The sequence below is a fragment of the Embiotoca jacksoni genome, unplaced genomic scaffold (assembly GCF_022577435.1).
Source record: "Embiotoca jacksoni isolate LCO1_2020_lvr unplaced genomic scaffold, fEmbJac1.0.p SCAF_10, whole genome shotgun sequence".
Lineage (NCBI taxonomy): Eukaryota > Metazoa > Chordata > Actinopteri > Embiotocidae > Embiotoca > Embiotoca jacksoni.
The window spans coordinates 16082377-16104501 of NW_027185230.1; the positions used below are offsets into that span (position 1 = coordinate 16082377).

General features: G+C 40.7%; 1 protein-coding gene across 1 annotated transcript; it reads left to right on the forward strand.

The window, feature by feature from the left end:
- Positions 1–2674: 2674 nt before the first annotated feature.
- ntrk2b (neurotrophic tyrosine kinase, receptor, type 2b) lies at positions 2675–20057 on the forward strand. Its single transcript, XM_069169853.1, has 17 exons — positions 2675–3386; positions 5293–5367; positions 5535–5606; positions 5707–5775; positions 5869–6020; positions 6177–6313; positions 7815–7947; positions 8596–8904; positions 9012–9030; positions 9289–9343; positions 10144–10243; positions 11162–11350; positions 12010–12140; positions 12249–12421; positions 13852–14092; positions 15785–15943; positions 16969–20057. The coding sequence occupies exons 1-17, from the start codon at positions 3190–3192 to the stop codon at positions 17152–17154; spliced, it is 2397 nt and encodes a 798-aa protein (XP_069025954.1). The 5' UTR covers positions 2675–3189; the 3' UTR covers positions 17155–20057.
- The last annotated feature ends 2068 nt before the right edge of the window (positions 20058–22125 follow it).

Sequence of the window (22125 nt, forward strand, 5' to 3'; positions counted from 1 at the left end):
CCACAACAAAACAATCGCTTGATTAAGTGATTAGTCGATGATTATTCATGAAAAACAATTTCAATCACTGAATTATTTCAAACAAAACCACGAATTTTCTGACTGAAAAAAAAGAAGAAAGAAGCTTTTCTTTGTTGGACAGTGCTCTGGTGACCACTGGGGAACTTTCCTCGTGCAGAAGCCAAATAGGAACTTGTGATACATGATCTCCTGTGCAAATGCACAGACCGGATCAGGATGCAGAGAGAGCAAACTCAGACCCTTCGTTTATGTTACTGAGATGGACAACTCAGGAAATGATGCCATAAAATGATCGAACAAAATGCAATTATATATTTATATTTAATTGACTTGTGCACTTATACACTGCTCCTCAAGTCCCTTTTATCTAGAACACTCACTTGAGCAAGAGTATAAGTTGAATTTGATTTTTCTCTTGAACATTGGAGACAGAGATATGCCAGGTCAAGATAACCTTGTTATCAACAGCTAAGCATGAAACTGGATAAAGAAAGTTGTGTGTGACTTTGAAGAATTCAGCTCCAATACACAACTGTAGCAAGTTATTAAAATGACACTAACTTGATTTTTTAACCTGTTTCTACCACATTGATTTCATTATTCAAATTCAGTCTTGTTCTTCAAAGGGTCTAAACATGCCGCAGTGATGAGACATCACTCAGGAATCCTTTGTGATGAAGGATTTTTTGAGGATTTTGTGATTTTAGAAACGCTTTCTGGTTTTAACGGTTTTTAGAATCACAATATATGAGTACACAAACAATAAATATATTTTATTTTTGTTGGTGTATTTACACAAAGTTCCAAGAAGAAATTCAGGTCGAGATGGAAATTGAGCATAATTAATTTTTTGTTGTTCTTTTTTAAACATACCGTTAAACTGTTTCTGATAGAAACAAGAACACAACCCTTCAACCGTGCTGGAGTACTTTCAATACTTTATGACTAATGTAAGATGATACTTTACACATGAAGTCGGTGGTTATGTCCAGCATGTGTGTGCAGCATATACAGATTTATATTTGATGATGATGATGGTGATGAGTCTGAGAGGCTCCAAGAGGAGGAAGATCCTTTCCAGAGGGGTAACCACCTCAAAGTGAGGACCTTTCCAGCTCCGAGCATCAGCAAGCACAAAAAAAAGTTCTTATTTTAATTTAAAAAAAGTAATTCCCTGATTTGGAAGATAAAAGAAACAGCACTAATCACCAAAAACTAATGAGCTTCAATTTGGTAACCTGAAACTGAAGCCTTATTTGAACTGCAGCTATAGATTATCTTTAGTTTTTCTTCAGTGTAAATAAAATGTAATGACATGAAAAAAGCCATGAGATCAGATTTTTTTTAATCCAGAGCTACCACTTCATGTCCATTTACTCCAAATCAGGAGGCTGAATCATCTCCAGATTTAATCTATTAAACATCCCTTTTCTCGTAGTGTTGTCATGCTCCTTCAGATATAGGCAAGGATCTTTTGCAAAATAAAGAGCTCTCTTTTCTCTCTCCTATACGCTGAGGTTACCATGGAGACAGATATAATTCAGTTCTTGATGTTTCTCATAAAAAAAAAAAGCCTGCGTACATATTTTCATCTGCAACCATAGCGACACTTGACATTGTCCGCGCTATTTGTAAAAAGCAAGTCACCATAGCGACACTAACCATCCAGGCTGTGTCATAGATCATGTGTCCTAGCTGAGTATGGCTCCTCATCATGGGTGAAATTTAGGAATCCACTGGTAAACAGGATTCATTTGGTCATTTTAAATCATGTTATCAGCTTCATGTTTAGCACTGCATAGTAATACACAAAGGACTGAAGAACAGACATTTCATTCTGTTGTTTTTGGACATTAAAGGCTCAAAAATAACATGTTGGAATTAATATTTGAATTATACGAGTTTAAAATAAACATTTATGAGTGAGCACCAACATCAGGACAACAGATTTACAGGTCAGCCCTTAAATATTGTTAATAATTACTTTAACAGGTCAGGGTTAATCCTGAGATGTCTTGAATTTAAATGAAATCATGCCAGAAGTTGTTTACAGTGGGTTGAAGTTTATTTGTTTCTGTATTAATCTGTGCCAAAAGGAAAATATAAACTACAAATAGACTCACAATAAATGCTGGGAAGGAGATAAAATAGAGCAAACACAATTCTTGCTTCTATATCGTGCACTGATCAGTGATTGGAGTGAGACCCATTTGAAGCTTGCAGACATAGTATAGGTAATTATTTTTCATAGATGCACCCCGTCTTGTGCGTCAACCGTACGTCACACTAGGCCTAATGGCCAACCGTACAACAGTGTCGGTGTGGAAAAAAAGCGCTGCTTTCATCCAATGCATGGCTTCAGAGAAACCACAACACAAGGAGTTTACATGCATATTGTTGTTGTGCCCAACACAGACAGGACATTTGACCCACAGCTGGCCGCTTGCTGTGCAACCTCACAAAACTGCAGCAGCTTGGTTTTTTGTTTTGTTTTGTTTTTGTTGCACGAGTAAAATACAAATTTCTCACACAAATTCCTATGAATACAAATGGTCTGAAACAAAATCTCCAGGGTAGCATCGCGAACATCTCCCCAATAAACCCCAGTCCCAGTGATGGCTGGGGGAGATGCGCTCGTCCTCGGCGATAATCGATAGACGGATGCAGGTAGCCTGCCTCCCTACACACGCAGCATCACCACGCATCCTTACTCCACTGTGCAGTCTCTCCTATTTTCCTCCCCATCACCACACATATGAGAAATCGCTCGTGGGGGCCCTACCTATTGATCTCTAAACATCTGGAACACCTCATATTTGTTTTACAAGGCAGAGGCGAGCTGTCTGTTGCCGCGATAGGGGAGTGAGACAGCAGCAGCAGCAGCAGCAGCACCAGGACGGACCACTTGACACCTTGCTTCACGGCATCGATATGCAGTAGTGTGATACCAGCTCTGCGGAGACGAGAAGGCCAGTCCATGGCATCTTGATATTAAAACCGTGGGCTCTGCGCATTCCTCACCGACAGCGTAGTCTCTTTTTTTTTTCTTCCTGCGGAGTCGAAAGGATTAACTTGGCCAGATAAAGGCGACGAGGGAGGAAATCTTACGAATAATTCAATTTGACCAGATTCTGTTTGGGGGATTCGTGGGATATCATTGGACCTGCGATGGACTCCAGCGCGGGGGGATATGGCATGGCTCGTTTTGGATTGTTTTTGGTTTTGATGGGGCTGTGGAGATTTAGCGATGCTTGCCCCGCATCCTGCACTTGCAGCATCTCAAGGATTGTTTGTATTGATTCTGTACCAGGGATCGAGGATTTCCCTGTCCTCACGTTAGATGACATGGAAAACATCACCGAGATGTAAGTGGATGAAAATGATCGTGCAGACAGCTTATGAACTTATTAGGATGCAATGCGTAAAGAGCTCCCTTTCGATCGTGTAGGTCGCAATAATACCAAATGGTGAGGGTTATACTACTACTAATAAAGGTGATAATAACACCAGCAGCTGTATTAATAACTGCAGGCCTGGTGCTATTCTCCTCGTGTGGCTTGAGATCTGTCCTCCGCGCTTCATGTCAAACACCAAATTTGCGATTTTATTCTCATAACCAGTGGGTTTGTCAGATCATGTAGCCTCGTATATGTGTGTGTGTGCGTGAGTGTGTGTGTGTGTGGCGGAGATAGTGGTTGCGCGTGCGGGCGCGCGTGCGTAAATGGTGGCGAGAGTGCGCGTCAAGCTTATTTGGATTAGTCGGTGTTTTCCTTTACAAAACAGCTCCAGAGGTAGTGGTGGAGTAAATGTTTCGGGCCCAGCGCTGCAGCCTCCGAGGTGTTAATTCGGCTTTTTGGGCGGCGGTGGGAAACAGCCTCAGTAATTTCCAAATGACCACACTGCTGGCAGATTACACATGAGATCACATCAGTTGTATACAGCCGGCAAAAGGCTACCCACAGATATGTAGCCTTATCTGCGTCAGTGTGTAGGCCTGTGTCGGAGTGTACCTGCTACAACCCTGCACAAATACACAACTGCATGGCACCCAGTGGAGAGTGTGGGGGAGACTGGGTGAGTTTTCTGAGGCAGACAGCCTGAGACTACAGGCGTCACATCAACCCATCATGGACGTAGTTTACCAGGCGTCTACTGTGGCAACGTGATGATTCGCCTCTTCATTCTGCACAGCAGAGACGTCTTTTAGCAGCCTCCACTTTGTGGATTTATCTCACTGTCTGCAACACGTTTGACAGATAGATTCAGCAGCTGTCATCCTTAATGCATAGAAGAAAAGTTTAATAAAGGACATTAGGCTTGTCAGCTGCACCTTCTGAAAATCAAATCAGGAATTAAAAAAAAAAAAAAAAATCCTGTGCCCTAAAATTAAAGGGAAAACTCCTGAACAAGCACTGACCCTTAATATAAAGTTTCTTCAACTTGAAATAGGCCTGTAATGCAGCTTTAAGGTACAATGCACATGTAAACAAAAGTGTCACCTCATGAAACACCAAAACTAAAAGCAGCCTGAAGCCATTCTTAATAAACATTTTTTTTGTAAACAGGGTACCATTACAAAACAATTAAATCAAAGTTGTTTCTCTTTTATGTTGATTTGTAAAGCTAAAAACATGCAGTTTAATTTATGATTAAAATTTGTACAGCTCTAAAAATATAGTTAAAATCATTTAAATTTAAAATAATCCATAACATTGCTGCTTTGCACTATAGCATGCCCTGGAAACGTTTATAAAATGTGTAGTTATTTGTGCCCAAGTTATATTTCATAAAACACCTTTAGGGGTGACATTTGATCAAAACATCAGAAAAACCTCATGTCAGTTGTAACATTATTAGGCTACAAAATCCAGGTATTTGTTTTGTTTAAATCTGTATTAAAAACTTTATAAAATTATTTTTCGATGTCTACATGTAATATAAACAATACCGGCAACAATATAAGCTACAAGTGTGTAAATATATGCTGTTGTGCTGGTTCATATTAGACTGAAAAGTGCTGCAGACCAAAATCTATCATAGAAACTACACATTTACTGTGTGTAGACAGTAGCCGACTACAAAGTGAAGACCTGGTATTTAGTTTAATAAAATACTTTCTTTTTTTTTATTCTACTCTTCTATTTTTGGAGGATTTATCTGTAGAATACACAGTAACATACAAGCAAACAAACTTCACATGAACATGAATGGTGTGTGATTTCACTGAGAATTCACCTGATAACAGGTTTCCTTTTATATTTTTGTCCACAGATACATTGCTAATCAGAACAAGCTGTTTGACATGAGCGACAGCAGTCTGAGGCACTACATCAACCTCAGAAACCTGTGAGTATCACACACACACACACACACACACACACACACACACACACACACACACACACACACACACACACACACACACACACACACACACACACACACACAGTTTTAAAGTGTTTTACATTGAATTTAAAGAATTGAAAATAACTCTACTATTTGACCTCCAACAGAACGGTGATGAAGACGAGATTGACGTCGATATCGTCAGACGCATTTTTTAACAATACGAGACTTCAATATGTGTAAGAAGTATTTAAAGACCCTCGTCTTTTATCGTATTGATGAACACGAGTGGCCTTGTTTGGATTTTTATTGTTGGTTTTTTTTTTTTCCCCCTTTTAGAAATCTCAGAGACAATAACCTGTCGACGCTGTCATGGAGAACATTTCAGAACTATAACATTTCATTTCCGTAAGTCACACATGCACACAAACATTATAAGTATACACGTTGGCTCTTTTTGGGAAGTTTCTCATGTGCCGTGTGATTTGTTTTTATTTCCAGGCTCCTCCTGACTGGAAACCCTCTGGACTGTGTTTGTGAGAACTTGTGGATCAAACTGAGGCTCCAAGAAGAAACAGACAGTCCAGAGCTGCAATGCAAAGACGAGAGAGGAGCGTCCCAGGACTTTGTCACACTCACTCCACCGGACTGTGGTAATGCGATCGCCCCTCTAAACGTTCAATATCAGAAATTCAGCTCTGCTAATTATAACCTGGCTTCACTTCACAAAGATCGAAACCTGGAAACAAATCAATAAAGTTTTGCTTCCGGCCAGATGTTTGATTACGCTGTTTGCGGGTTTCTTGCAGTGGTTCCCACAGTAGAGGTCAACCCCAGAACCGTGACCAAGATGCAGGGGAGCAACGTGGAAGCAGTGTGCAGCGCCTCGGGATCCCCGACGCCCGAGATCCTCTGGAACCTCGATATGCTCTCGACCCATTATGAGGTGAGGTGGTCTCGCACCTCGCAGCTTCCTGTTTTAACCTCTGGGACACTTGGGGCTCCTGATTCTTTTAAGATGTTGCTGTTTGAGGGAAGAGGTAGCACGAAGATGAAGGGATGCCTTGAACTCCAAGCTGCAATGAGTTGAAGGCCATGATAGTTTAACTTCGTTGATATTGTTCTATCAAATCCCACAAAAAAAACCCGAAGACTAAATTGATCCGACTGAAAAGTCTGTTTGACTCAACCCGATAAAGCTGGTTCCTATACGGCTTCACTAATGTCAACAACTTTTAAAAAGACGACATGTTCCTTCATTACTACGACCACAACTACTGAAAGGTATAATAAATCTCATTATTAATCTCATTATTATTTTATCAATATTATTAATATAAGAAGGTCAAAAAAGTCCCAACAAATCCAGTATTTATTCCAGTTTGTTTAAGCAAGTTATTATTATTAAATTAAATGTGTAGAATCTTTAAAAATTGACATCTTTACAAAGAACCACCGGACCGAGAGCGAGTAGGAGAGTATTTGAATTGTTTTGGTCTTTTTATGAGCTCTGCTGATTATAAGAAAATACAGAAAATGGTGAGTGGTGAGCTTTTTCCTTTCAGCCACAAGAACAACTTGGACTTAACTCGATGTGAGACAAGGTTGAGACTTAAGACTCCAAGTCAAGCAGCTTGAGTAGATAATTATAAGGCTTTTACTTTGAAACGTTACTAACGCAGCTTTGATAGAAAAGTGTTCAATTCATTTCAATGATTAACGTGCGTCCGGAGTCTCATTTTAATTGCGATGGTTTGTGACTCTGGTTTATGACTCGGTTGGTAAAAACTATCTGACTTGAGAAACTGAATCAAGGTTGGAGTTGGATGAAAACACATGTAGGATGGGAGGCTTCACTAACAGCAGATGTTTCAAATGAATTTTTCACTGGTTGTGTTAATTAATACTTATTATATCTTCCAGTATTTTTTCATACAATTGAATTGACAGTGTTTAAGATAGTTGGGTAATGTTTGTGATAATTTTATTTTTGCTTACCATTTCAACTCTAACTAGTAAAGTACTAGTTAACTATTTCAGTCATTTATATGTTACTTGTAGCTAATTATTCCCATCCTGTATCTGTTACTTTTAAATATTTCAACTCTTTATCCATTTCACTGTTTATGCATTATTTATTATTTAAACTATTAATCCTTATTCATTTTTACTGTTTCAACTGTTTGCTTTAAGCCAATATGTATCCAACTGCTTTCATTCCTGTTTGGTATTTAAACTTTTAGGTAAACATATCCATTTTTTTTTGCTTTGCTTCGCTTTGAACGAGTCTTCATGCGGTCTCAGTCGGTGGTAGTGATGATGTGTTACAGCTGACTGAGGTTGTGTTAACTACTAACTGTTGACTGCACATGTACTTAAAAGATCAGCATTACATCAATATGACATTAGCAGGAAATATAATACAAATAATACCGTTGTGTTTGCAGATTGACTCTTTGGAGACAGAGAGCCGCCTCACCTTGTCGGGCCTGTCTCCTGATGATAATGGCCGCGTGATTGTGTGCAGCGCGGAGAACATGGTCGGTCAGAGCGAGGCCACCCTTCAGCTCAATATTCTCTGTAAGGACTTCAACTATGGCATACATCTTTAGAAATCATATTTACATCGCTAAGTTAAAGTTGTCTAATTTCCTCTGTGATGAGATTTTAAATGCCTTCTTCTAGACCTTGTTTTTCCAGTGAAAGCAGAAGGCTCCTGAGTTTGTAATCATTAGCGTCTCTTGGCAAATCTTATTGACTCTCCATGTTTCCTGTCCATAACTCTTCCTCCTGTAAAGCTCCTCATGCCTTCCCATGCACCTCTGCTTGTTTAGTGCCACCCTTCTCCTCATTCCTCTCTTCCATGTTTTCCTATTGTCAGTGTTCACACGTTGTGTGATCGGCCTCTCCTCTTCCTTTCCTTTCCTTTCCTTTCCTTTCCTTTCCTTTCCTTTCCTTTCCTTTCCTTTCCTTTCCTTTCCTTTCCTTTCCTTTCCTTTCCTTTCCTTTCCTTTCCTTTCCTTTCCTTTCCTTTCCTTTCCTTTCCTCTCCTCCTCTCCTCTCCTCTCCTCTCCTCTCCTCTCCTCTCCTCTCCTCCATACTTTACTTCCCCCACTACATCTCTACTCTCTGAGCCCATAGATGTTGCTTTTCCTACTGGTGTTCCTCCTGGTGTTTATTTCCTGTCATCCTGTGATTACTCTTCCTCTACTGTTGCCTCCGTGTCAGTTGCCCCCACCATCCAGCAGCTGCTGGCTCCAGAGCGGGACCACCACTGGTGCATCCCCTTCACCGTGACGGGGAACCCCAAACCCGAGCTGCAGTGGTACCACAAGAACAAGCCCCTCCAGGAGCAGGACTACATCCGCACCATGATCCACGTGTCCACCGAGAACGAGGACCACGGCTGCCTGCAGCTGGTCAACCCCACGCACATTCACAACGGCGAGTACAAGCTGGTGGCGAAGAATAAGTTCGGCCGGGACGAGAAGAAGGTCTCTGCCCAGTTCATCGATCCGCCTAACATCAGCCACACAGGTGTCCGAATCCATCTTTTTACACGGGTTCATTTCATATCAGGTCTTCTCATTGCTGGTCTGTGAGGTGGACGACTAACATGTCAATTTTTCTCTTCTGTACTATAGAAGACTCCGACTACTGTAAGTAACGATTCAGCTCTATAACACCAACAGTATTCACACTCCTCAGCTTGATATTGCTCGCATACAAAGTTAAAATGAACTCTGATGATATCCGTCTGTCTTTCCTCCTCTGGCTTTCCTCGGCATCGTCTGCAGACACCGGTACGTGTTTGTACTCTTTCAGGACTTACACACACTTTTATGACATGACTCCCATCAGTCAGCATTACAAAAATGTTTGCTCTTAATATTTGTTGTTACTTTTAAATGTTCAGACAAGTATTTTGATGTGTTTTTCAGACCCACCCCTCCCTCCACTGGACGACAGTGTTGCAGTAAGTGATCGTGATCTGAAGCAGTGGCTCCTTAACTTTCTACTTGTGGCCCCTGACACTTATTTACAATCATTTTTGTGTTCGTTTTGATTTATTTTAATTCTATTCAACTCAACTCAGTCCCTTCCCATCCTATAAATGGTGGTTCTCAACTGGTGGCTCGCAATCTAAAAGTAGGTCATTGGGTCATTTTGAGTGGGTTGTGGATGTATGCATGATCAAAAAAAGTTGAGGGGGAAAAAAAGCCAAACTTTTTGAGCTTCTGCTGCTGTGCTTTTATTTTGAAGGACTTACATTTCCCACCATGTTTGCTGCCAATGTTGTCATGACTGTAAAGACCAAAACTAAAGTCGTCACATCAATCAGCTCTCATTCGAGTATTTTATAAACTGGGCTAGGATTTAATGAGTCTGGCTTTTTATTTCATATTTCATATAGTTCAATTTAAATCCTTGAAACCTGATGAGCATTATGAGTTTAAACTTGTTTGAAAAGCCTGTATTTCAAGGTAAGGCAGATTTTTGAACTTTCATTAGGTTTTTGCTCTGTGTGCACATTTATTGCATTTCTTTAACAATGCATAAAGGCGTTGTGTATCAATACACTATTTTTTGTGAAATAAATTTGAGAGACTCAAAAATCAGAGTTGTCACTTAAAGAAAAAAAAGTAGATCCTGAGGCTGGACCAGTTGAGAACGACTGCAATAATCAATGTCTCCTCAGATTTAATTTGTAGGTTGTTTTTGCGGGATCACAATCTCTATGTTTTTGTTGACATTTATCGTTTATTTCCTCGGCAGGTGTATGTAGTTGTGGGAATCGCTGGAGTTGCCCTGACTGGCTGTGTTCTGATGGTGATCATTCTGAAATATGGAAGAAACTCCAAGTTTGGTATTAAAGGTAAACAAATTTTTCTTAAATGGATAAATTGACATTTTAGTAAATACCCAAAAGTAAGTGAGAAAATGGACACTCCTCTTTATCTGTCTGTTAAAGTTTTAGTTTCCCCTACAGAGGCAGGCTAGCCGTTTCCAGTATTTGTGCTAAGTTAAGCAGCTGCTGGCTGTAGCTTCTGATTTAGTACAGACTGGTTATTGAGCATCTCGTCTGACTCTCGGCAAGAAAGTGAAAAAACAAGTTTCCCAAAATGTTGAACTATTCCTTTTTTTTTAAATTTTATTTCAGGAGTTGGCTTGGTAAAAAACACTCTATCCCAATTATCAACCCAGTAGTATAATGTAACTGTATTATTACATACTGTGCAGCTTGAATTATACGTGTTTGTTATTGCATCTGTCATCAATCCATCACTGATGTATCGACAGTTCGTGAAAGCTTGATAACACTGTATAATGTGTAAACTGTGTGATTACACGCACAAACAAATCTTTTCAGTTTGTCGTCAAGCATCTGTTTGCATTCAGTTATAGATGCCTCAAGATTATTAACACTAGACGAATGCATTGATAAATACTTACGATGTCCTTGTCAAAAAAGTGATTGTGTACCATTTGTAAACGCTACATCTGAAAGTATTAGCGTTGACCTTAAAGCTTATTGCAGTCATGGAAATGAACACCGGATGTTGTGAGCCCAACTGTGGGCTGAGCTCATGCTCATGTTGTTCAGCATGACATCGACCCGATCGTCTGATCAGCTTTCATACAACCTGGAGTCTCTTTCTCTGTGCATTCCTCCTCTTCCTCCTCCCCCTCTTCCTCCTCCTCCTCCTCCCGTACGACCTCCACCCTCCACTTCTTCATCGCTCGTCTCTGCACCTTCCCTTTCCTCTCCACCTCCTCCTCTGTGGCTCCCTAGGCTCCTCCTCAGTCATCAGTAATGACGATGACTCCGCCAGCCCTCTTCATCACGTCTCCAATGGCAACAACACCCCGTCGTCCTCGGAGATGGGTCCAGACGCAGTGATCATTGGGATGACAAAGATTCCTGTCATCGAGAACCCACAGTACTTCCGTAACTCCGGCAGCATGCTGAAATCTGACACGTGTGAGTTACCGCCTCGCTCGACAAGCGCCGGGTAACCCGGACCTTTTCTGATAAATCCATGCAGGGATCGCTGCGAAGGCGCCATATTTACTGTCAGCATCCTGCTGCATTGTGATAGTGACTCCTGCTCCGAGGGCAAACTGGACATTTAGCCCAGAGAGGATGTGCAGAAACAGAAGATGTACAAGAAGCTTCACTCAGCAAAGTTAATTCCAGTTTTATGAATTTATAAATCTATTAGTCAATAAGTGTTTACGTCGCGCATAAATGTCAAATATTTTCTGTTTCCAGCCTTTTAAATGTGTAGGTTTACTGCCTTTAATTATTTAATAATATTTATTTATTATTATATAATTCCCATTTAGAATTTATCATTATTGTATATTAAAAATCTTTCTGCTGAGGACTTTTCATCAGACATATCGTGCAATCTAAAGACACCACTTTTCTCCTTGGAGATTATTTTCGGATCTCATACAAAAAACTGATAATGAAAAATATTAGTCAGTTGCAATATTCTTAAGGTCATACCAATAACTGATATATTCTAGCGTAACGCTTGCAACGCCAATAAACATTTTACGTAAGCTAAACTATCCACTAAATAATCGAGACGCACACATGACCTTGGGAGTGACTTGACTTATTCTGCATTAAAGTTGTCCAGCACATCAAGAGACACAACATCGTGCTGAAGCGGGAGCTGGGAGAGGGAGCCTTCGGGAAGGTCTTCCTCGCCGAGTGCTACAACCTGACTCCAGACCAGGAGAAGCTCCACGTGGCAGTCAAGGTACAGATCGCTCAAATAATCAATGCGCTTGTCATTCAGTTGGTGAATTCGATTGATTATGTGTACATCCTTGCGGATAACGCTCCTCGCCGTGTTTCGCCCCGACAGACTCTGAAGGAGGCGAGCGAGAGCGGCCGAGCAGACTTCTACAGGGAGGCTGAGCTCCTCACCAACCTGCAACACGAACACATCGTCACCTTCTACGGAGTGTGTGTGGAGAGCGACCCGCTCATCATGGTGTTTGAATACATGAAGCACGGAGACCTGAATAAGTTCCTCAGGTAAGATCGGTTTGACGAGAAACACAACAAACCTCTTTGTCACCGAGGGTTTTGATGAGAAGGTCGGTGCGTCCCTCGTACCTGCGCGTTCAATGTGAAGCTGCAATACTTGACGTACAAACACACAGCTTCTCCGTTAAACGTGCTCGGTGCATTGGATTTCCCGTAGGCCACCGAAGCGGCGCTGCAAATCAGTGAGGGTGATTTAATGAAGCAAAGTTCAGTAAATGTTACCGTGTCCTGGCCTCTTAACTCAAATTGAGGCAGTGGCACACTAACGAGAGCAAATTTAGAAAAACAAATTGGCAAGCTGTAAAAAACGTACTATTATGCAGATTAAAAACTAGTGACGTAATTATTCTGAAATTGTATTTTACATTTAGAATGATAATTTTCTGTCAAATATATTACATTTGAATGAAATGTAATTTTTTATATAACATAAACATACAGTTTTGACTAGTGTCCATCCAGCTGGATAAACTTTTGGCCCTTCATTGGAGAGAATTTGGGCATCTCTGTCCTAAAGGCCTGATTTTGCCCCTCCTGATAATGACGAGGGAGTTCCAGACAATAAATGTAAATAACTACATCTACAATAACCATGTCTCCATCTTTTCTCCACCTGTGTCCTAATCACAGTAACATTAGCTTGCACTTAACACTTTAACTTTATTTCTAACTCACCTCAGTAAAAATGTATCAGTCATTCTGACACCGTTTTCTCAGATAACGGCTTCATTCACAGTTTTTTTTCCCCTCTAATTTAGTTTTTCTGTGTAAATGTAGCCGCGCTCAGGTGCAAACAGGTGAGGACGACCACGGTCCGCCTGCATGTTTGTTTTGCTTCGAAGTCACGTTTGATCGCGCGAGATTTGAGTGAGCTCTAAAGTTCTAGAAATCGTAGCTCTCATGATGAAAATATAATTTTTTTTTTTTCGAAAAATCTGTCCCATAAGACCAGAAATCAGTTAAGATCCACTTCTTTCACCAGATATTAACCCACAACATGGATTTCAAATCACTTCAATGAATATACGGCTGAAGTGATTAATTGATTAGTCAGTCAACGGAAAATTAATCTGTAACATATCAAATGTTATAAAACACAAAAAAATGCCCATTATAATTTTCTCAGAAAACTTGTCTCAGTTGTGTTATTTGATCAATATTCCAAAACCTGAATATATTCAGTTTACTATTGAATATTACAAATAGAAATACATCAAACCGATCAAAGTGAGAGGTTGGAGCAAATGTTTGGCTGTTGAACTAATTCATGATTCAGCTTTAAGCCATTCACATAAAATGTACAATATTATAGTCACATATAACAGTAATGACAGAATCATCCACTTGTAATGGGCAATGTTAAATCCTGCAATGTAGCCTATGTATTTACCAAATTGTGTGATATTTCCTGGGTGCAGGTCCCACGGTCCTGATGCAGTGCTCATGGCAGACGGTCAGCACAGTATCCTGGTGGAGCTCACTCAGTCCCAGATGCTGCACATTGCCCAACAGATTGCTGCTGGCATGGTCTACCTGGCCTCCCAGCACTTTGTCCACAGAGACTTGGCAACGAGGAACTGCCTGGTAGGAGAAAACCTGCTGGTCAAGATAGGAGACTTTGGCATGTCCAGAGATGTTTACAGCACAGACTACTACAGAGTGAGTATTTTAGATTATTTCCCCCTTTTCCTCACCTCGTCTTGCCCCCAGTCGCTCACTCGCACAGGAGCCCATTCATGCATACTTTCTGATATAGACACAGAAATATGGAAATGTATACGCACAGTCGGAGATATGTAATTAGAATTTTACTCCAGTTTTGGTCTGAAATAACATTTTTACCAGAGGTATTTTATCTATTTTTAATACCATTTAAATGCAAATTCTATAATCTGCATAAAATTACTGTTTCCATGGTAATGAGGGCCAACAGTGCAAAAAGTGCATGGGCAGTTTTTTCCTTTTCCCCGAGCAAGGAGTTATTACATCCCCTCGCGCTACATGAACGGCATCATATTAAACCGCAGAGGAGTTATAGTAAATGTAATGACGCTGATTGAGATCTCACTTATATATACGGTCCTGGTGTTACAATACAGGTCATTAAATGAAAAGAATAACGTTTATTAAGTTGAGGAGCAGATGGTTTTATTTCATTCCCTCATCCTTTGTGTGTCAGATCCCAGCTTGAATCCCACAGCGCCCTCTGCTGCCTGAAGAGGAGTCAGCTATCCAAACACAAAAAACATTTCCAAGATGCATTTGCCTGCATCTGATAAGATCCCCTTAAAGAGGGCCTGTCACCAGCTCCTGATATCAAACGTTTTTATCAAATGGAAAGCGAATGCATGAACAAAGCTTAAAATATGAGGCCCCCGCCTCATCTGGTGGAAGGCTGCTTTTATTTCACAAATCAAAGGCAATCATGTTATCCTGTAAATTAGATCAGAAAACCATAAAACTCCATTATGTTCACATTAAGAAAGGTGATCAGGTTAGTCGTGAATTACACTAGAATTTTACATTTGTGCACCGTTGTTGATCTGCCGGTTATAAAGTCCATCACTTGGTGACATGTCATGAATATCCAGGTGGAAAGTTACGACACTCTTGTTGTTATCTTGTTTTTTCCACCACTTTTATAGCCATGAGGAGAAACATCTCTCTGCATGATGCAACACTTCAACAGCACCACAAACCACCAAATTCATTTCAATGCTTTTTCAGACCTTTTTATATTTCATATCTACTGTAACACCTGTTTCATGATCATATTGATCCTTCTGTCTAAATGAATGGAAACAGTGCTTTTGTCCGTAAAGCACTCAAAACAATGTAAATTGAAAGTATTAGTCAAATAATCTAATCGTTGATTAACAGAAAATGAATCATATTTTACTATTTTGATCCTTTATAATTTATATAAAATATGTTTGATTATACAACTAGTTTGATAGTGAAGTATTTACACTTCAGTACGCATGTCAAACATTTGATAAGTCTCTTTATTAAATTCGGTGCACTTTCCTGTCTTATCTTATCGTAAATTGAATAAGATGGGAATGCCATTTGTTTTGCAGGTATTAGTTACAAGAGAATTTGTCCTCTGTGGACCTTGAACATCTAAAACTAATTTCACAGCAATCCATCACATGGTTGTCAAATTTGGTAGAAGGAAGAAAAAAAATAGGGATTCCAAAAATCCTGACTATTGAATGTCATGAATGTTTGTACGGCAACATATCCAGTAGTTGTCGAGATGTTTCACCCGGGACCAAAGTGCCCTCCTGCTGGCCTCGTGGTGTTGCTTTCTACTGGATGTGTCCTCTCTCTCTGTCTCTATCGCTGCAGGTGGGCGGCCACACGATGCTGCCGATCCGCTGGATGCCCCCAGAGAGCATCATGTACCGGCGGTTCACCACGGAGAGCGACGTGTGGAGCCTCGGCGTGGTGCTGTGGGAGATCTTCACCTACGGCAAGCAGCCCTGGTACCAGCTCTCCAACAACGAGGTCAGACTTACATATCGCACGAACTCATCCGCATGTTTCCATCTCTAAATCTCTGAACTTCATGGAAGCACGATACACAAATACTTCAAATATTCCAGTGCACGTTTGAACTTTGTTTCTATACTGTGGGAGAAACTCCCCCTCACATGTAAAAACTCAGCTAGAAGGCACGTTTCTGCGATTAGAAGTCGAGGAAAGTTCTTTTGAGAGTATTAAACATCCTTCATGATGTCTCATACTTGATGCATATTTCTACTTCCTGGCCACCTTGTAATAAATGTTTTGCTTCAATTTAATCTCACATTTGTGATTCCTGAACGCTGCAAACAGACAAGAGTTGATTGTAAATGAAATTGGTTTGATTAATTTTCTCTCCCTTAACTATCGAACCAATTGAAAGTTCTGCAGATATACTTTGAATTGTCCCTTTTTTTAAAAATTATATTTGACAAACTTTACAAAATTTGAATTCACTGTGTTGATATATGGATGTCGCCACCCTCCATTCGGTCGGGATTGTTTCCAGTCACTGCATCCTCATGCAAGTAGACTTTAACCAATTGGCATTGACCACCATATTACATGTTTTAAATTTGTGCCATTGTTCTGGCTCCGGCTTCAATTCCTAAATAATTGCTAGTGTTGCCACAACTGTTCACATCACTTCATTTAGTTCTAACACATTGAGGAACAAACTTGACTTCAATGTCATTGTGCTTAGCCACGCCCACTGGTCGCTGATTGGTCCGTCCTTCAGAGTGGCTGAGTGAACTTTAATCTGAACATGGTTTCCAGACTACAAACACAGTGAAGACCGAAGCTGTGAGCTATTATTTCTATTGACAAAAAAAAAAGATGTAAATAACGTGAATAAAAATAGTGCAGAACAATGCGTGCTAAAACTAGTTCACTGATGATGCCGTAAAAGCAATTGTCTGACTTAAATTTGATTACGTGACAATATATTGCCGGTAAATTATGTTTCATCTGCGTATCTAACAGTACCATCTCCCCGTTTCCTGCAGGTGATCGAGTGCATCACTCAGGGCCGCGTGCTGCAGCGGCCCCGTACCTGTCCTAAAGAGGTGTACGACCTGATGCTGGGCTGCTGGCAGAGGGAGCCCTACATGAGGCTCAACATCAAGGAGATCCACAGCATGCTCCAGAGCCTGGCCAAGGCCTCACCGGTGTACCTGGACATACTGGGCTGAAGCACCAGTGTCCCTGTATGTACTCTGCGTGCATGTGTGCTTCGTGTGTGGACAAGTGTTTGTGTGTTTCAACTGCACATTGGTGAAACGGAGAGGAGAGGAGGAAGTTAAGGCTGCGTGACTGCGTGTACAGAACCTGTCTGTACACGTTCCTGTAAATGCTCCCGTCCGTGTCCTCATCACATCGAGAAAAGCCTTAAAATTTTCCGTGATTTTGGTTTTCTTTTCTTATCAATTTGCAGACGTTACTGAGGCATGTTTCACAAAAAGGAAACCAAAATACATACAGAATTATGTAACTTTATCCAAAACCATCAACAGACCCGGACATTTACTGTATGTTAAAGGCCTAAAACTAAACGACCAGACGTCTCACTCCTCTCCATCCGCTGCATTAAATCCTCCTCCTGTATCCCATATCTGCTGGAAATGAACAAAGGGAAAATAATGTGTCTCTCTGTGATGAACAGTATATGGATACATCTTTGTACATAGAGCTTTTTCCTCTCTCAACAATGCCGCACATATTCTGCCAGAAGATAAAATTAATTTACAGCTGGAGCTTTTTCTTTTCTATGTCACAGACTATTTTAATATTTGTACAATTTATAAATGTCGACTCTGCTTCATCGATTTAAATCTGTTGCTTTTGAGTCATCTACAGATATTTTAACCATGCGTGTATATAATTATACACAAGCGTTAAAAAAAAAAGAAACACGTGAAACCCCTATAGTCATATAGATGCCTGCGTCTGTTATATCGAACTCACCGCGAGTCCACTGAGGGACGTCCTCGTGTGATTTCACATTTGTTCTTTTTGATTAATATCATGATCATTCAACATATTTTCTGTAAATATCTGTTCATATTTTACACTAATTGCCCTGAGATCATCTATATTCACGTTTTAAATGTTGTTGCGGCGCTCTACTCGTTTCATTTGAATAATTGGACGGATTTAAAGCACAGGGAACGAGGACTCGGCAGCACAGATCGATTTCTTTTTTTTTTTTTTACATTTAATTTTCATTCACCAGCAGCCATTTAGCAAATCTCCGTTGTTCGGTGGCCCATATCTGTAAGTGATGTGCTTTCGTTTGCATCTTCAGAGGCAGGTTTTCAGGCGTTGTGGGTGCTGATGAGATGGTGTTCGTGGTTGGGATTGAAGCAGCTTCCTGCGCGCTCACGTAGGATCAGCAGACTGAAGATTTCTTTTAGTTTTTTAAGGATCGAAGCTGCTACTTGTTTATTTGTCATTAATTTACATTACGAGGCTGTTCTTTGAGGATGTAATCTTTACCTCTACGTAGTGGGCCGTGAGGCTGCAGTAAAAGGATTAATTAAGAGTGGGATTGGCCTTAAAATGTCCCGGGGGTGCTTTCATCTCTCCTTGCGGCCTCAGGCAGTCGGCCGGTGACGGAGGCAGCTCTTCATCCCGGGCGGCGGTGAAGCACATTCGTTGAGGCGATAAACAGTTGTAAAATGTACTCTTGTTACATCTTTGATAGTTTTGTTTTCCAGAGATAAAAAAAAAAAGAAAAGAAAAAAGGCTAAAATATTGAAGCAGCCATGGTGGAAGTGTCCGGAAACAAACTTCTGTATTAATATTACAGAATATTACGCAGCAGCGATCGCTCCTTCATATGAACCATTATGTTTTTCCATATGAGGAATAAGGCAGTGAGACTTTGGGCTCCGTCTTTACATTCAGTTAAAAGCAGCATCAAGCGCAACGTAAGAATCTTTCGGTTGTCATTTCTTTGTCCAGCGCCAATGCTGTTCAAAGAGCAGATGTACTTACATAAAGGTGTTGGTCTCTAAATGAGGTGTGGTCGGATGCATTTTTGGTGTTTGCTATCTTGAGGCAGCAAAAAAACAACAACAAAAACAACAAAAAAAAAAACAACGTGATCTTAAGTTGGTGTGTTAGTTATTTTAAGGGCACATTAGTGACACGGTAATATGACCTTCATACAATGCATTTATTGCTCTGCATGATACACACACAAACCTCCAAAAAAATGTAAAAGATTTCAACGTGAAAGATCATTATCGTGTGCATCCGTCTGTGAACGCTTGCAGAGAAATGTTCTTTCCTAATACCTGGCAAATCTGCCTTTATATTAACAATCCACGAGGATGCAAGCACACCTGGATCTTAAAGGGAAAGAGACGACACGGATTAAATAAGAGAACGAGAACCACCCCTTTAAACCCCGCATCAAACTTTGCACTCAGATTTGAAGCCGCTCTAAATGCACCTGCACCGTGCGCTTTAAACCGCATGCTTACGTCGTTAACATGCAGCCCAACCAGTTACATTTGTAAAATGCACTTTGTAGCGTTCTTTAACCCCCAAAATGCACAACCTGAGCGACTGTGAACACCCTCCACCTCGACCTCAGCTGCTCCTAACAACAAAAAACAAACAAACACAACATGTCACCCTCGCTCCGCTGGCCATGACGGACGCAGGTCCAAACTCGGACACATTGTCCCCGATGAAAACAACAGTTTCTGTGTCCTTCTATGTTTTTATTATTGTATAATAGTCACGTGTCTGCTGTACATAAATCGCTGTCCATTCTGTACAGTTCTGATATTTGTCTATATGAATAGTAGGCTATGTTTATTAGTATAATCCGTTTTAAGCAGGTATGTGTGACATCTATTGAAGACAACGTGTTATGGGCCACTGGCAATACATACTAAATGTAAATACGATTATTTTATTTGTGCTACATTGTATAATTTCTTTGTGCTCGTTCATAACACCAGTGAGAATACAATCCTTTTTTTTTGTTTGTTTTGGCAACTTTTGATCTGCAGAGGACTTTATTTGAACAATGTGTTTTTCTCTGAAGACAAAAAAAGAAAAAAAAAAAAGAAAAAAAGAAAAAGATCTCCTCTTTCCTCTCCACTGTGATGGGGAGCTCTCACAGAGGCTGTCTGAGACGCTGCCTGTCTGCAGGAGGACCACAGACTCTAAACATCAGGACCTCTCTGAGCCGACAGGCGTCCCGGCAGACGTGCGGCCGATGGCGAGGAGGTCAAAGGTCGCCTCCTGGCCAACCCCGCCGCTCAACCTCTGACAGACTGTAGCCTACTTTGATCCTCTTTCAGATGAATAACTGTGACTTTGCATCATGAATAGTATATTATTTTGAATGTAATCTAGAAGGGTGGGGACCTCTTTTGAATGTAATCTATCTCGGGAGGGTGGGTGGGGGTGGAGGGGGGGCATTCATGATTTTTTTGTAAATATACGGTAAAAGAAGAAAAAAGATTACAGTTTTCATTCCTGTGCAGACAACAAATTTTACTTACTGTGTGAATACAAAGAGAAAGTGTGTGTGTGTGTATGTGTTTGTGCGTATTTGCACATACATCTGAATGCAAGTGTGTGTGTGTGTGAGAGAGCGTGTGTGTGTGTGTGTGTGTGTGTGTGTACTCTCCTGGCAGATTTAATCCTGCTTTAATCAGCCAGTTCTATCAATCAATTCAATGCTTTGTGCATCATGTGAGTAGCTTATCCACAATTAATGGAAATGTTCCTTGTGATACTGTGCATTTAATAAAGGTGGTATGTCTTACAATACACTTCGTGCCCTCACAATTACTGATGTTTTCTCAGTTCAAACTAGCTCCTGCAGCTGCTGATACACTAATCCTTCACTATTAATAATCTAATGATGTCATCAGCCAGAGGAACCAAACTGGTCATTTTACTTTAACACTGTACATTTTGCAGCTAAAACTTCTGTACTTTTACTTCAGTATGATTTGCAGACCTCCCAGTTGTACGGGATTATTCCTGTCTGGCTGCTAAGTACCTATTTTTACCGCTGGTAGATTGTCTCCTAAAGTGTGATTGACATTTAATCTGTTGTTTTTGGTGGTGGGCTACTTTAAAAAGAACCGGCAGCCCAACATGTGTCATGAAAACTATCCGGCGGACACCATTTGTTTCTAACAATAACTACAGAGGAGTGACACGGACAGCTGGCCTGAAGGGCCACACACACACACACGCACACACACACACGCACACGCACACGCACACACACACACGCACACGCACACACACACACACACACACACACGCACACACACACACACACACAGGACAAACCAGTTCCAGTTTAGGAAGCATATTGTGCCCTCGACTGTGCATTTCTGCGGTGTTCAGTGTGCTTTAGACCGACCGGATCCGGAGCTGCGGGTCGATCCGTCCGTCAGGCCCGAGGGCGCCGTCCTCCACAGATTTATGTCTTCTATCAGGGGTGACCCGCTGTCCTCTGTGGGACGCTTCACCCTGTCTGCTGCAGGAAGAACGAGTACAAGAAGCTGTCAATCAACCAAAACATGCAGGATGTTAAGAGTAACTCCTCGGCAGATTAATCCATTTCGTTGCTGCTTTTCTGATTTGATCACTGCAGGACATGAACTGACTTAGCTTTCATTTTATATTTGACATGTTTTATATTACTGAACACTTAATCTGCCCATTTTAGCATTTAGAAGCTTTATATACACATTTAATTATGACACTATCATGAAGTTGCATGCAGATATGAGGACATAACTATTTGTCAACAATTACTTTCACATTTCATGTTATAATAGCGCTATTTGACTATATAGTGTCATTTATTATCTGCTCATACAACAGCCTCCACTTATTCCCATAAAGTGCTGTTATAGTTGTTGACAATGATATCTGCTTCCAGACACGTTAGTGTTATAAACTATTAATTCAACGTTCATTTACTGTTTCTAAAAGTCAAAATATGAGTGTGGGGGAGTGTTAAAAAAAACAAATGTCACCAGTTTACCTTTGCTCTAAATCAGGGGGGCGTTCACCAGCAAGAAAAAAAAAAAAAAAAAAGGTTGAAGAGCTGCTAACGTTCCCATCCCGAGATCTTAAGTTCATTATTATGCAACAATAACACACGGTGCAGAAGGCAA